Here is a 17412-nt window from a genome sequence, read left to right on the forward strand (position 1 = left end):
AGAGGCTGGAAATCGAGAAGAAAACTCATCTGAACAGACAGGAAAAACATGCTGAACAGACACAAACGTCAAGATTCAAATTGTACCAGTGAAACCAAATTTAGGCAAACAAAACGTCTCTGAGAGTCTGTCCAATGTTAGAACTTACAGACAAACAATCCACAGTTTCATCCTACAGTCACCTCTTTATTCAAACAACAGCAGAACAGCTGCTGTTTCCCACAGCTGATCACTGAACATGGTAAAACTACAGTGAACACAGCAGGTCAAAGTCGAGCCACTCGCAGCCCTCTGCGACCGACTGCCTGCAGCTCAACCACAAACATGTTCATCAAACTGTCTCATCTGAATACTTTGAAGGTCTTCACAGGTCAAAAATGTTCTACCTCATCAGAATTGAATGATTTTCCAACATCTGCAGCAGATTCAGAAGTTATGCTTCATGTTTTTTACGTGCTGTTTCACGGCAGCTTCAGCTGCTGCATCAAAACAGAGCAGACCGGAAAACAGCTGCAGCCGAGCCGAGCATCTCCAAACTCCCCGCAGGACTTCAAGTACTCGTCATCCTCCAGTTTAACGCTGCGGTCCTCGTATTCTTCCTCGGTGTGCACAAACACACCTTGTAGGTAGAAGAAATGAAGCTTTTGTTTAAAGAGAGCTCCTCCGTGTTCCTACAATTCTCTATCATTTCTCTAATTCAGTGAATTCTTTGCAGGAAAAATTTATAGGAAATGATTGATAAGTTACAGATCACATTTACCTGTCCTAGGACAGGTTAACAGGTAATAAGCTGGAGGACCTGTGGACACCTCTAGTCCACCTGCAGTCATTTAAACTTGAGACAAACCTGCCTGTCAAAGCACTCGTCCCAGTAGAAAAATATTGGCATATTTAACAAGAGCCACAACGACCACAGCAGACTACAGGATGGAACCTGAGAGCATCGCAGTGAGGAGCCAGCACACAGATCAAAACCAAAGTCAGACTCCTCATTTCCTGTGAGAAACAGGCAGCGAGGAGGTCAAAGGTCAAACAGACACAGCAGCCTGGCTGCAGAGAAATCACAGGAGAGAAGAAGAAGGAGGAGGAGGAGGAGGAGGAGGAGGAGGAGAGACAGAAAATGAAAGTGAAAGCAAGATGAAATGAAAAAAGAGACTGAAGGAGGAAGAGGGAGCACCAGAGAGACGAGAGAGGGTCAAAGAAAGAGAAGAAGAAGAAGAGGACGAAGAAGAAGAAGAAGTAGAGGACGAAGAAGAAGAAGAAGAAGAGGATAAAGAAGAAGAAGAAGAAGAGGACGAAGAAGAAGAAGAAGAAGAGGACGAAGAAGAAGAAGATATGACTTATTTTCCAAGAGAAGAAGAACAAGCCTCACTGTCTCAGTAAGACTCTCATTAAAGTAAGTGTGCCTGTGTGTGTGTGTGCCTGTGTGTATTTTTGGCTCATTAATCTGCTGTCGTCAGCCTGCCGCTTTCAGCACTCAGCATCAGTAATATACCACCAGGAAAAACACACACACACACACACACACACACACACACACACACACACACACACACACAGCAAAGTGTAGATGTCTGACAGCATCCTGGGGCTGAAAAAAGCCTCTTAAGAGTGTGTGATGTGACAGAAAGCTGTGTGTGTGTAAACTTAACGAAACTTCTGCAGCTCGAATGAGAGGTGAAGAGAGAGAGTGTGTGTGTGTGTGTGTGTGAGTGTGTGTGTGTGTGTGTGTGTGTGAGTGTGTGTGAGTGTGAGACGTTTTAACCAACAGTCCTCATCACTTCAAAGAGCTGACTGAGGGCTCAGACGTGGTTTTGAGGTTTAGGTTAGACTGAGCTTTAGGTCAGGTTTAGACATTTAGTTGTGACTAAGGTTAAGGTCAGGCTTAGGGTCAGGCTTAGGACAAACATGTCATCAGCGTGCTGGGCCCGGCAGGTATCAGGAACAGCCTGATGCCTGGCAGCTCAGGTGTTTCTCAGACCTGCAGGTGTGTTCCTGTGTGTGTCTGCTCTTACTTGCCGCCTCCACCAGCTCTGGGTGCAGACTGTAGGGGATCAGCGGATCCGGCAGGTCGGCGAAGAAGGCCTTCAGCGCTCCGGCGGCGGCGTTCACCGCCACGTCCATGGCCACAAAGTCAATGCTGTGATCTACAAAGAGAGAGAGAGTTTGATTTTCCACCATCTGCAGCGGATTCACAGGGTTGTTCTTCGTGTTTCACAGCAGCTTCAGACGCAGTCGAGCGCTCGCTTCAGCCTCTGCAGCGCAAACAGAGCAAACAGCCTCTGGACGATGAGATCAAACTCACGGTGCTCTAAACTCTCTGCAGGACTCCTCCAGTTTAACATCGCGCTCCTCAAGTTCTTCCTCCGTGTAAACAAACACAACGCCGGCTTCCTTTAGCTGCTTATCATCGTCTTTCAGGCAAACTTCAGCGTACTAACGCACCTATTGCTCCTATAATTAGGACCAAACAATTCTCTAAAGGGAAAACTTCACAGGACAAGACTGACAAATGACAGATAGCTGAAGCAAAGCATTACTAATGTAAATAACATTTTACCAAATTATCTGCTTTCCATGGTAGAAAGGGAGGAATTGTACACACATGAGCTAAAAATGGGGTTTTAAATGTGTTAAACAGTTAAAGCAGCTTTAACACAGCAGCTCTGGTCAGGCTGAGGTGTTAGCTTAGCTAATAGCGCACAACACAAAGCTTTAGCTGAGATCATATTTGATGCACACGTCTCTGGTTAATTAAAGTAAACTGAATCAAGAAGTGGAGTTCGTTAACATCACTTTCATCCTTCCTTTGGACCGCAGCTTAGTCTGTTTTACGTCATACTCGAGTTAAAAACGCAAAACTCTTTTTAGAAGAGTGGATTTCCACAGCAGACTGGTGCATCAATAAAAATCACAAATGCATTTTGTCCCACAGCCCAATAAATAAATAAATAAATAAATAAATAAATAAGTTAAAAAAGTCTCTTTCTGTTTGTAGTCGAGCTGATCGTCGAGCAGCAGAGGACACGGCAGTTTGATGCATCTCTGCAGACTTTCTTTACACAATTCACAGTTTAATTATTCATTAATAGGCATTTTTCAATAATGTACATCATCCTGAGCCGTTTTGATGGTCCAAAGACGAGACACTGCGTAGCTCAGCTGAGTTCACCTCTGTATGTTCAAGCCACGTCAGGCCCGGGTTCGATAGCCCTCGCTGATCCATTCAGATGAGACTTTAACGGGTCGATGCTCCAGTTTGAAAGGATATCAAAGAGCTCGTGAGCGTCTGTGTTGCGGCAGCGAAGTTCACAGCGGAGCTTTGTGTCCGAGCAGCAGAACAGAGCCGCTCTCTGACGGAGGCTAACAGAGGTTATCATCAGTGTGCGTGGAGGCACAGAGGCCTGAGTGTTTGACGGAGCTCCACCAGAACACACGTCCAGCTCAAACAGGCGTTTTCATGCTCTGTTATTCCTGTGGACAGAGGAGGGAAGCTCCGGCCTGACTTCATTTTTCTGTTTGGAAAAACAAAGTTGTGGCTGTATTCAAACACAAAGAAACAGCAGGTCGGGTCGTGTCCTCAGGCCGGAGCTGGACATCAGACTGGTGCCGGCTTTCTCATCAACGCCCAGCAAAAATACCACGAAATGACGGCTTGTGAAAGACAACAAAACCAGCCATCAGTTAGCAGAGACACAGGACGAGAGAGAAGTATACATCACTTCCTGTTTTGACACACTGACGACAGGAAGGAGGAGAAAGAGGGAGGAGAGAAGGGAGAGAGAACGAGGACAGAGCCCTGAGGTAACATGACAGCTGTCACAGCCAATCTGAAAGACTGGCAAAACACGCACGCACGCACGCACACGCACACACACACACGCACACACACGCACGCACACGCACGCACGCACACACACACGCATGCACGCACGCGCGCACACACACACGCACGCACGCGCACACACACACACGCGCGCGCGCGCACACACACACACACACACACACGGACACGCACACACACACACACACGGACATGCACACACACGGACATGCACACACATGCACTTGAGCTCAGTGGAAATAATCTCAAGGAAACCAAGAGATAGGAAGGGAGGAAGTGAGGGGAGATAGAAGAAGAAATACACAAATAAAAGAAAGGCAGAGGAGGAAGGAGAGGATGGAGGAGCAAGGAGACAAAATACAGGCATTACAGGAAGGAGGGACACACAAGGAGGACGAGACAAAGAAAAAGGAGGAGAGAGAATCAAAGAGGAGGACGGATGAGCGAGAAGAAGAGGAACGAGGAGGAGAAGCTGGGGGAGCCGTCCGCGCTCGCTGTCAGAGGAGCTAACATGGATCTGATGGAGCTGCAGCAAGGAGGAGGAGGACCGCAGGAGGCGCGCGAGGGTCGAAACACAAACACACAACTGGGAAAAGTCGCCTACGGCAAGTCCAGAGGGATAAACCTGTAGATGAGTCCACCTTAAGAGCAGCAGCTCCGATCTCAGACACGCTCCGTTTGATTTGGTTTTCTGGGACAAATGATCAGATAATTATTAAAAGATTTATCAGAGCTGTTAACATCTAAGATGCACATGAAGAAGAAGAACGCACCAAATGACCGAACGGAGCCGGAAACATAAATCATTTCACTTCCATCTCTTCTGTGCAGACATACAGCAGAAACACATTTAAGTTAAACACCTTCACGTGAAGCTTCTTGTTACGTGCTGCTTGACGAAGGCCACCAGCTGAAACTTGAAACCTGATCTTTATGCTGTAAGTGTTTCACAGCAGAGTCGCCTCATTGTTTTAACAAGGCCGTGCCGCAGACGTCACATGTTATCATTTCCAGGAAAAGTCGGCCCGCTCACGAACGCCTCTCCTCGCCTTTGCTCCGTGAGCTGGGACGCTTTTATGGAAAGAAAAGCGCTGAAATGCTTTCTTGGCACGCGTGACCGCACGTTTTCAACACGTCACACGCTTCTTTAAGTCAACGGCTCGAGACGTGTGAGAGCTGCGAGGACATGACGACGGCGCAGTCTGTCTTCAAACAATCATTCCTCCTTTAGGATACAAACGATCACTCATTAAAGGCTCTTCATGGTCAAGCTACGGAGCTGAGGCGTCTTTCATTTGAACCTGATGACAAACGCTGACAAACACCAAAGAGGAATCAGGCGATCAGTGATGGACGATAAGTGAGAGGACGATGGTTTCTCCTCCACGTTTCACCTCCTGGCTGTGACAGGACGGGCGGCGCTGACTGCGAGCTGGTGATTTCTGCCCTCCGTCACTTTATTTATTCTCAGAGCTGCCTGGCGGCTCACGGCGCTCATGTGGGGCATGTGTTTCTCTTTAAGTGCTTCTGCTGCGGGTTGGATTTACTGCACACATCACACAAACGCCACCCGATTGGGAACATGTTTCCAAGGAACTCCTGAGTTCTTAAAAGTTCATGGGAAAATAATTTGGACTCACGAAGTGCGAGAATAACGAGAACCACCGGCCTCTGCGCTTTGAAGCTGCGCTGACACACACGTGATGCTTCTTTGGGTTTTCAGGTAGCTGAAGGTGTGTTTATGGCTCAGTGCAGGTGTGTGTTTGAGTGCCTCACCTTGATCAAACTGTTTCTGGATGTTGTCCTGGTCCGTCTTGTTCCCGCTGACGCGATACAGCCCCTCTGTGGTCAGACCTGCCAACACAAACAACCTTCAGGTCAGTCGCGGCTCGGACGGATTCACTCATGGACTTTAAGCAGCGACGCACACAAAAACTCTGCTGGCTTTCAGCAGACGGCCAACGGGAGCTGGGTAATTGGTTTCAGCTAATGTGGTTTCCAGTTACCGCAGAGTGAGATGTTTTTCTGGATTAAGCCTATAAACGTTCATGCCATGAATTCCCGAGCTTCTCTCTCTCGGGTCCATCAGCCTGACACAGAGCTCCCTGTTCATCCGACTGATTTCACTTCTTCTCATCTAAAACTTCATTTCTGTTTCCTGTTCATGTGCAGCCTCACTGTCGTCCTTTGAGGGTCACGTGCACCAGGCCGCCAGCTGACCCTCGTGCAGCCACCATGAAAACACATAAATACACATAGATGATGCTAAACGTGCTTCCCGTCCTGCCGCTCGGGCTTTGAGTGGAGTTATTGATCAGGAAGAGGAGCTGAGCTGCCAGCCGCCAACACATCGACATCACAATCACCGAACAGCAGACAGCAGATTCACGCAGCTCTAAATATGAAGCTCGTAGTTATCAGTGAAGGTGACGTGTGCGGCGGAGAGGAGGAGGAGGAAAGAGGAGGAAGCAGCTCTGAGAGCACGTACAGGTGGACGATGTCCATTTTAGATGACTTCTAGTGCTCATAGGTGTGATTTACTCTGCGTTTCTTCTCTATATCGTCTTTATTTCTTTTGTTGTCATTTGTCTGAAACCGTTAATGAGTACTTGGCTTATTGTCTGCTGCTGCACTGAAGCATAAAACACAACATATTTATTGTTCTTTGGGGTCATATGCTTTGACAGCCTGCTAATAAATTTAGTAAACACTGAACTGTGAGTCAGGCGTAATAAGCTCTGTGAGCTTCAGGCGACAACTTTTGCTGAGATTTGTTTCTGACATGATTTTCTGTCTCTTTAAGCTTTCAGGTGCATGACGGTTTTCAGTCGTACACGATTTAACTAAATGTCATATTAATTCCCCAAAGATGTCATGACAATAGACTGTGGTCCAACACATAACGACGGTGTGCTTCACAAACGCTGCAGCTCCTCCAGCATTTACATGTATTCATGAATCAACATCAAACAGCTGTGAAACAACACGAACCATCACTTACACAGAAGAGGCTGTTTCAACCTGAAGCTGGCAGACAAACAGTCCCTGAACAAATTAGTCATTTTGTGTTGGAGCCTTCAGCTGGTCTGAGAGCAGCGTTTGTTAGCGTCTCTGACCATAAATATCACAGCCAGCTGGCACCTGACAGCTGATCTCAGACCAGCACATATGGACGCAGAGTGTCTTAATTAGGGCTATAATGTGTGTTCTGGCTTAAAGGATGAACACAACACACACGCACACACACACACACACACGCACACACACACACACACACACACACACACACACACACACACACACACACAATCCATACAGGTTGTAGTTCTGCTCTGTTGCTGCTGCAAGGTCATCCACACTGCAGTATACATGCCTGTGTGTGTGTGTGTGTGTGTGTGTGTGTGTGTGTGTGTGTGTGTGTGTGTGTGTGTGTGTGTGTGATGTCCCTGCAGAGGCAGTTAAGCAGAGACAGTATTATGTAAATTCAGCTTTAATGGATTCAAGTAAATCATGTCAAGTGTGAGCAACTGTGGGAGAGAGTGTGTGTTCACTGCTTTCTGGGTGTTTTATCTGTGCCTGTTTGTGTCTTTGTGTGTGTTTCTGAACACGTCTGTGTGCGTGTGTGTGTGTGCTTGTCATGAGCACGTCGACTCAGGTGTGTGTCAGAACACTTCGTCTCTTAAGTTAAATCTGAGGAAAGCTTTTTCGCTAAATGACCTCAGTCTAATCAGGCGCCCACTCAACCCAGTTTGTGTATGTACACGTGTGTGTGTGTGTGTGTGTGTGTGTTGTGGCACTGCCTCACACAGTCAGCAGAATGTCTAAGCTCAGAAAACAGAGTGGGTGGAAACTGGAAAGCCTTCCATATGTTCTACTGCAGTATATTCAATATGCTTAGATAGCTATATCTGTGAGGACCGCTGAGCGTCTCCACAGAGGACAACCCGAAGCTTCGACCGTCAGACCGACGACACGCGGACATCAGGTAAACTCCACAGTCGAGCGACGTTTGTGTCAACGTGTGAATTCATCTGAAGCCTCTGAGTCACCGCCGTGCAGCTTTAACCTGAGCACACGTTAACTCGGCGACGACACTTCAGCGTTTCACAGGAAGGCCAACACCGAGACGTCGACCAGAAACCACAAAAACGTCCAGCGAGAAGCTCGTTCCTCAAGTGGAATCTCAGTGGCTGGGACCAGAAAATGAGCTGAGAACAGCTCACACTGAACCACGAGCTGGGAAGCTTTTATTTCTGTAGTATTTCCTGACATTAGACCAAAATCTCTGTTTATACTAACATTAATCCTTCGACCTGAAATCCATCAGACGACGAATGAGCTGACAAACCTTCACTGCCTTTCATTTTCTTTACATTTGACACAGTGAAGACACAATAAGGAGTTACAACCACGAACACGTTATTTACCATCTAAAAGTTTGGATTCTGTGCGTGTATCAGACACTTCAGCTCTGTAATACTGTGCAGTATTTCAACGTGTTTTTCTTCAGAAGTATTTTAAAATCCAGTGAAAACGCCACTTGAATTTCTTGGAAAACGGAAACTCATCACATGAAGGAAGGAATGTTCACGAATCAGCCAAAACTACCAGGAAACAAACAAACACGTGTGTGTACACAATTATTTTTCTCTGTCTGAACCCCTGCAGTGTTTCCCAGCTGATGACATCACTTCACACAGGCAGCTCATTTTTACTATTCCTTCATGGGCCCTGAACGCAGCGTCCCTCATTCACCTCTGACCTTAAAATGACCGATCACCCCGTACATCTCTGTGTCCTTGTGAGGACATTTGATTCTCAACAGGATGTAACACAAAGCACAGACACACACGCACACGCACACGCACGCGCGCACGCGCACACGCGCACACACACACACACACACACACACACACACACACACACACACACACACCGGACCTGAGGGGAAGGAAGCTAACAGTGCAGCTCATGTTTGCATGTTGGGATCTGATAAGACTCGTCCTGCTGTGATATGATCTAATATCCTGATACACACACACACACACACACACACACACACACACACACACACACACACTGTATCACTCGTCCTCTCTTCACTCTTTTCGTCTGTCTCTATCTTATTCCAAAGCTGTCTCACTGTCTCTCCTTCCACCTGTGTCCGTCTGTCTGTCCCCTCGTCCGTCCCTCTGTCCGTCCGTCCATTGGCCACTTGCCACAGTTACTTTATTGCTGTGACAACAATCTGCGGTGGGAGGCGACGGGAAGCCAGTTCAATAAGTGAAAGTCAATCATCGGCTATTTTTAACTCTTATTTTACCAGGCAGCGACACACACATGCCCACACACACACACAAACAGGAACACGAGTGTGTGTTACTTCCTTTCATCCCCTTCTGAAAGTCAGAGCTGACACTGACGAATGGTGCAACTCGTCAGTTCAAGGCCTGTTTTCTAAGGCAATCTAAAGGCTACCTGCAGATAAAAGCTGCGCGCTGCGCTGATGAGGATGAATGACTCAGACCAAAGTGAAGGATGATTTAGACCATTCCAACAAACACTGTGATCGTCCATTGATCATCCTTTCCTGGTAAGTAGAAACAATGACAACATCACGAAGATGACTGCGTGCATCATGTGTTCATTAACCGTTCGACACACACCTCCTGCTCCACACACACACTCTGAAAACAGCCCTGCTGCTGTTCAGGGATTCAAACAGACTGAAAAATGAATGCAAACCATGCTGTTCTTGTCAAATCTGCACCGCTGCGCGTGGCGACCCTTGACCCCAGCCGTCTGATAACGACTCATCACGCTGAGGTGTTTACTCGTCTGGAGCACAAATGTCCGACCATGAACGCGTTATTCCCATTACGATAATGACATCAAGGTGTTGACACGACAGCCTCGACAGCGCAGAGATAATCAGATTAGAGATAAAGTAGCTGAACGCGTAAACAAACTCTGCTGTGAACTGAGCGTTATTCTCTGAGCAGCCACAGACTGAACCTCCGCACGGGAACAGGAAGCCATTTTTAACAACATCTAACAATTTCCAGGTCAACAGTGTTTTATTCACACATCACACGTTAAGCTGCCATTGTATTTCGTCCTTGCTGGATTCTGCACACACAAAGCCTGATACGTCTTCTTCCTCTGTACCATAGAGGTCCATTGTTGTCCACAAACTATTAAAAACACCGTGAGCCAAACTGGCTGTTCCTTCATTACCATGAACAGTGTGTCACCAAGAAAGACCGAAAGACTTGTCAGGGTCAACTTCACTCACACTCACACACACACACACACACACACACACACACGCGCGCGCGCGCGCACACATGCACACACGCACACACACACGCACGCACGCACGCACGCACGCACACACACACGCACACACGCACGCACACGCACGCACACGCACGCACACACACACACACACCGTCGTTGGCCAAAGCCGACAGTAAACACGATCTGCTGCTCCCACTTCATACCAGCGATCCCAGCCCACATGTTCCAGTGTCTCATGTCTCACATCCAGGACGTTTAAGTCTTATTCCCCTCATTATAAATGGGATAAGACACGCGAACATGGACTGACTCCTATAAGGAAGACGAATGCGCAGGTAAAAGCGCCAGTTTTCCCAGAGGAGACCAAACACGGCTTTTTCCCACAATCCTCAGACTGAGAAACGAGCTGAGCTCTCCGGTCTGGAAGTCATTCTGCTGCTGATACTCTCCTCCAGAGAGCAGAGTGTGTGTGTGTGTGTGTGTGCGCGCGTGTGTAGCTTTATGTGTATGGAACTAATGACTGAAGGTGAGCACTTTCTTTGTCTTTCTTACACACACGCACATGCACACACACACTGAGCTGTGGTCTGGTGGAGTCATCAGTTTCTGTTGGTGTGTTAATTTAATGACTGGCCCTCCACATAACCATGGGTCAATATAAATCAATACACAGGCCGCAAGGAGAGAGAGTGCGAGTGTGTGTGTGGACGTATGATTTAATATCTGGGCACCTTGGGTAATGAGATCCACACACACACACACACACACACACACACACACACACACACACACACACTCTGCAGACAACAGGCCCACAGCTGCAGTCTGCTCTCAGCCTGAGATCCTTCCAGTGTGCAGCGACAGTAAATCACAGTTTCATCAAATGTACAGTTTCGGTTTGTCTGCGCTGAACAAAGACGGCCGGTCCGATTCTCCGAGGCCGAGTTTCTCTGCAGCTGCGTCGTCGGACTAAAAACTAGAAAACCTGCGACGAGCAGGGCTGCAGAGGGGAGCGAGCTGCAGCAGATGACATCTCATGTTACTGTAATTTCAGAGGCAAATCAGCTCAAACAGCCGGACTGTAAGACCACCGATGGAACATCAAGCAACCCTCAGGACATACGAGACGCATCAGCATCCAGATCAGGATGTGGAAACGGTGGAATAATGGACTCTGAATCTCTGGAGGAGCCTCGTCAAGTCAAGCCGTCCTGTTTGTTTTGGCTCCGAGGCTCCAAACTACGACACAGAGCCTGGGTCACAGAGCGGGAGCGCGAAGGTTAAAAGGAATTTACCTGACGGAGCTATCAGGTTGCATCATGGGAACTGTAGTATTCTATCTGGCATTGACGCAGCTGCGCTGTGAAACCCTGCCCTTCACTTAAAGTCTGAACTGACTCCATAAAACACATTACAGTCATTTACCGTCTGCTTTTGATAAAATCAGTGCAGGGAGAGAAACGGCTGCATCTTTACATGAGATCACACAAAGGAAAGAAAGCAGAAGAGATAAAAATATAATAATGTTATATTTAGATAAAAGACAAGGCAATGATGAAAAGTTAATCAAGCAAACAACTCATCAGCGAAGAACTTCATACACAAAACACTGAATCACAAGTCACAGCATGAAGCTTTGACGGCGCTATTTAAAGACGCTTTCAGAGGCCGGGACCAGTTTCTCATCGGACCTGATCTGTGATCGGCTGAAACCGAGGAAATTTAAGTCTGAAGTCGGCAGCGCGAACGCTGGAGCTGAAAAGAAAAGAAAGATCCGACACGAGGAGGTGAAGGCCGACTGCTGAGCGGCTGATACGAGGCGAGGAGGCTGGAAGATCTTTCTGGTGTAAATGTCTCATTTACATCTTGTCGACCTGAATCTCGTCATTTTTTCTGCCAGGAGAGGAGAGAGGAGCAGACTGTTATCAGACTCCTGCAGGAGGGAGGAGGAGGTGAGCAGCTCATGAACACAAACACCAACTCCTCCTCTCCTCCACCTCCCTCTCCTCGTCTCACCGGTGTGAAGAACATGAAAGCTTCGTGTGTAAGAACAGTTACATCAGCGCGTTGTGATGCTGTCCGATCATGTGAGCTTATCTTCCTGTGGTTTTTCAAAGTAAAGGCATCAAGCAGCCTTCACATTAAAACACCTTTACTGTTTTATTTAAGAAACAAGTGCAGGAAGAGCCTGAAATCAGACCTTTACTGCAGGACATGACGAGGTGCATTCACTGACCACGTTATTGATAATCACCAATAACACTGTCAAACTGCTCAGTAAGAACTACTAAGGAAACAGCAGAGCTGCTTGGGTTTGTGACCAACAATCGGACATGTTTTTTATTAAATAACAACATATTGATATTTGAACATTCGTCTTGATTCACAGATTCCAGAGCAGCTGTTGTAAAAACTTCTCAAATGGTGACTCGACACAAATCCTATTTTGGTCCACCACCTTCTTCTCCACCATGTTTACACTCCAGCGTAAACACAGTGAAATGAACGTGTGTGTGTGACCGTCTGACAGCAGCTTTCCTTTACCTGTGATAACGTGCACCACAAACAGTCTGCAGACAGCTGTTCGCTCCTCGCGTTCAAAACACAAACACGGCTAAACTTCAGTCATCACCGCTGCTAAAAAACTGCAAACTAACACCACAAACAGCACACACTGACCTCCACACTGCCCAGCTTCCAAGTCTGAGCGTGTGTGTGTGTGTGCGTGTGTGTGTGTGTGCGTGTGCATGTGTGTGTGTGTTGACAGTAGGACAGATGCCCAGCTTTCAGGAAGCGACAGGAGCAGCCGACAACACACCCACACAGTCACACACACTAATTTCTAATGTAACAGAGACAGATGGGCCAGTATTATAAATAGAGCTGTCAGGCTGCAGCTACCTGGATACTGCTCTATTTACACAAACACACACACACACACACGTGCACACACGTTCACTTCACCTTCCGCTTTTTGATTTCAGTATTTTCTCTGATTGTTTCTCTGTACCTGCAGCAGAATTTGATGAATGATAACGAGCTCTAATAAATTAGATTTCAGTGTTTATAACAAACTGAAAAACATTCAGTAAGGAGGTTATAAGGCTGAATGTCTTGAATTTATGGCTGATTTTATTCCGGGCAGTATTTTCTAAGGAGTATTTTTAAAAGATGATGCAGTTTTTTTTGTATATTTAGTATTTACGGTGATCTGTGAGTCACATGACCGCTGTAGGGCCGCTGTGTGAAACATCAATAAACCTGAATGTGATCATTTGCTCACACGTTTCAAACACGTCGGGACAGGAGCAACAAAAGGTAAGGCCTGGTGAGGGTAAACAGGCTGATTGGTTACAGGTGAGAGGATCATGACTGGGTCTGAAAGGGGCGTCCTGGGAAGGCTCAGTCCATCATAAAGGAGGTTCACCACTTCATGAACACATGATGGATGAAGGAGATGAACACATGGACTCAGAGACATGTTGGCCCCTGTGAGCAGACAGTATATCCAATGATTTACTATGTATGCACAGGCACTGTCATTCTGTTTATCATTAGATTATTATTAGTCATGCGTTACTGTTGAGGCAGCTTTTAAAGCTTATTTTTGGTTGAAGTGGAGCTCAATCTTAAATGTTTTATACAGGCTGAAACTGCAGATTAACGTGTTGAGATTGCTGCATCTCGTTTGTAAAACATTTAACACACACACACACACACACACACACACACACACACAGCATTTATTTTTAGCAGGGCTAAGTGAAGACACAGGGGAGAAGAGGATGGAGAGAGGAGATAACGACGGGATGGGGAGGATGGAGGGAGAGTAAAGAGGGGAGAGGAGCAGGAGAGCCCACCAGGACAAAGATGAGAGGACGGAGAGGACAGAAGAAACATTTGAAGACAAAGATGAAAAGAGAGAAGGAAAGATGAAAAGAAAGGATTACAAAGGAGGCAGAGGAGAGGACAGGGACAGAGAGTCAGCACCTTGTGTTGTAAAACATGGCCGACTAAACGTCCTCCAGAGACCTTCATCAAAGCCACTGCATCATCAGACACACACACAACTACTGCTGCTGAGTGTGTGTGTGTGTGTGTGTGTGTGTGTGTGTGTGTGTGTGTGTGTGTGTGTGTGTGTGTGTGCGCGCGCTAAGCCTGCAGCAAGGTGCTCGGTGAGGTCAGTGGCTCTCAGAAAGGCGACACACTGACATGTCTGTCGCAGCAGGACTTCAAAATCCTCTCAGCACTTTTCCATTTCCAGCTGATGTCCAGCTGATGGATTCTTCTTACTTCCCGAGAGGCTTTAACGGCGTTTCTGAACGTTTTTAAATCAGGATCATTCAGAGCAGAAATAGTCCGTCGCTGTATGTGAAAAGCTGACGATTGTTATGTAAGAGCGTAATCACAGCCCAATTGCAAACCAAACACTGCCAGCTACAGTCCTAAGCCACGCACACTGTTTGTCTCCCAGCATTTACACACAAGATGTGGAACAAAAGGCAGATGTATCCTAATGCGACAAAGCTAGAAACACTCAGCGGGGAGCAGCGAGGGAGCGAGACAACGAGCACAAACTCACACTGAGGCTCGAAAAGGCTAAAAATAAAGACGCGTTCAGAGACAGAATCTCACCCTCCGCTGGTCCCATTTGGACCAAACGTGGGGGAAACGATCATTCAACGCATTCGGGATGACGCTGATCAGCGAGGATTGCAGCTGCAGCTGAAAACAAGGTGACATTTCAGTCCTGATTGGCTGAGACGAGGACGCCATCACCAGTGAGCCGGGACGTTGTTACGGCCGCCTTGTTAACAGCGAGAGACGGAGGATTTGTGGAGTTAAAGGCTGCTGGAGGATGAATCTGAGCGCAGGTCGACCTGTCAGAGGTTTAAGTCTTCCACTTCTTTTGGACCTCTTTGACACACACTGAACACTATCCGTCTGCTGGCCTTGATTTACGTCAGCCTTGTCAAAACACAGTGCGTGGAGTCATTCCTTTGAACAAACTGAAGGTAAAGTGCATCTTTCCAAGCAGCTAATTGCTCCATGTGGCTGGAAATGATGAAAAAAAAGGCTTTTTGGACGAAGGTGAAATGACATGCTTCTCTTCTTAATTCAACACATTTTCTGAAGGTTAGGTGAAGAAAAACATGGCTGCTGGTGACTGAGAGGAGACGTAAACACTGCAGTTTACACCAAAAGCCTTTTCCTTCGTGTGCTGTTTCAGCTCGACATTTGCGCCCAGCTGAGGTTGGATTAGCACATTATCCACTTTTTATCTTTTATTTATTTTGCTTTAAAGGGTTGGTTCACCCAAGCAAATAATAGACAGTTTTCACAGGGTCTATTACCTCAGAAACACAGAGTGTCTGTGGACTGAAGCAGAGAGTCTGGAGTGAAACGCTGTCGTTACTCAGCTGTGAGCGCCGCAGACTAAACTTCAAGAGAGGAAACTTATATATATGTCTCAAAACCTGTCCCAATTAAACCACAGCTATTTTCAAAAGAAGACACCACCACAGCCAAGTAAGAAAATAGACTTGTTTTTGCCATTTGGGCGATCGAACTTCACAGCGAAGATTATCAAGCTTTCATTTCTCTGTCTTTGGTGAACGGCCAGCGATGTGATCCAAGGTGTCCCAATTACAAATAACTAATGGGCGTTACCACAGGAAGGACGCTCTGATTGGTCTAAGCTCCATTTTCTCTATCAGCTTCTTCGTGCTCATGCTGAGGTCCAAGCAAACATGGCCGCTTCCTCCGTTGCTTGCTTGATATTCACTTTGCTGCTCGCCTGCTGGTTTGTTTTCAGCACACATTCACATGTTCGCTGGCGGCGGCGTGGCAGAAAACAGGAGAGAGAGATAAAAAAAAAAAGAGAGAGAGAAGGGCGACATAAGGGCTTTTCAAGGCAAACTAATGGAAGACTGAACTGCTCAAACACAGCCACAGGACACACACTCTCCCTGTCGCACACACACACATTCACACACAAGCCCCATTAGACCAGATGACTGCCTTAGAGCTAGGTGGCATCGCACTAGCCTTTTTCCTCCCTGCACACACGCACGCACGCACGCACGCACGCACGCACGCACGCACGCACGCACGCACACACACACACACACACACACACACACACACACACACACACACGATCCATCCCGAGCCAGATGTAGCCCCCGGCCTGACTCAGACCGGCCTCGTCTGTCCCCCCTAATACTCTCCTGCACACACGCTAGGGGCCATAACCAATTGCCTTAATCTAATCCTTGCACTGGCCCTCTCACTTTAAGCAATATAAAGAAGGGAGGACGGAGAGAAAGAGGGACTCCACGGCAAAATCCCTTCTTCCTCTTCTTCCTCGTTTAGTCAGCAAACAAAGAAAATGTTCATCACAGCCAGCATGTTGAGGGGTGGGCTGACAGTCTGGTTACTCTGCTCTACTCAGCTGTTTAAAGCCCCCCCGCTCCCTTTGTTTAAACACAGCTCGAGCCACAACGGCTGATTATCGTCCCGCTCGGTGAAGGCTGCTGAACGCCGCTGTGCTCCACAGCCAAAGATAAAAAGTGAAACACCCATCACAGTTTCCCAAATGACTTTATTTGGCTGAAAACAGGACAAAATCCCAGAGAAAGTCGATCTGCTGTCCCATGATGCACAGAGCAGCAGCAGCAAATCTTCATCGGGGAGCTGCAGCCAGCACATTTCTGCCATTTTAGATCTAAACTGTCGACTTGATGAACTGAATAATTGACTTAGCTGACTTATAGTTAACATGGTCACAGAAAGAAGGTCATTATTGGGAGATTGCTGAAGCCCAAAAAACAGGCAATGCATTCAATAAAGTGAGCTACAAAGCAGGACCGAGGCCACTTTCCTCTCTCTGGGGACGATCGCACACAGAGAGAACAAACGCATGAAAAGAAATAGAGAGCGCGAGCGAGGGAGGCAGAAAGAGCAAAGTTTGCCCAGAGGGAGGAGGCGCCTGAGAGAGGTTAGAGCCCCTGCTTCACCTATTCACCACGAGAAGAGAGGGAGAGATGGGTGGGTGGGGGGTGGAGGAGTGGCTGCTCGAATATTCAGCCACAGGCATCACACACACAATCACACATATGCACACGCACATTTTCCTATCTCTTAGTGTCTCTGAGTCGGTGACCAGGAAATCCACAGGGAAGAGATTAAGACCACGGGCGAGGGAGCAGGATGTGATGCCGACTGTGTGTGTGTGTGTGTGTGTGTGTGTGTGCGTGCGTGCGTGC

At 47.3% G+C, this 17412-nt stretch overlaps 1 protein-coding gene across 2 annotated transcripts in view; it reads right to left on the minus strand.

Moving 5' to 3' along the window:
* The window catches only part of arhgap5 (Rho GTPase activating protein 5), a 46402-nt gene that overhangs the window by 6675 nt on the left and 22315 nt on the right, over window positions 1-17412 (minus strand). For both annotated transcript variants that reach the window (XM_076748345.1, XM_076748344.1), the window contains exons 4-5: window positions 5621-5698; window positions 2016-2147 (exon numbers count right to left, since the gene is read on the minus strand). In XM_076748345.1, the coding sequence (XP_076604460.1) occupies window positions 2016-2147; window positions 5621-5698 (210 nt within the window). The remainder of the gene's footprint in view (window positions 1-2015; window positions 2148-5620; window positions 5699-17412) is intronic.

This window comes from Chaetodon auriga, chromosome 14 (assembly GCF_051107435.1).
Source record: "Chaetodon auriga isolate fChaAug3 chromosome 14, fChaAug3.hap1, whole genome shotgun sequence".
Classification (NCBI taxonomy): domain Eukaryota; kingdom Metazoa; phylum Chordata; class Actinopteri; order Chaetodontiformes; family Chaetodontidae; genus Chaetodon; species Chaetodon auriga.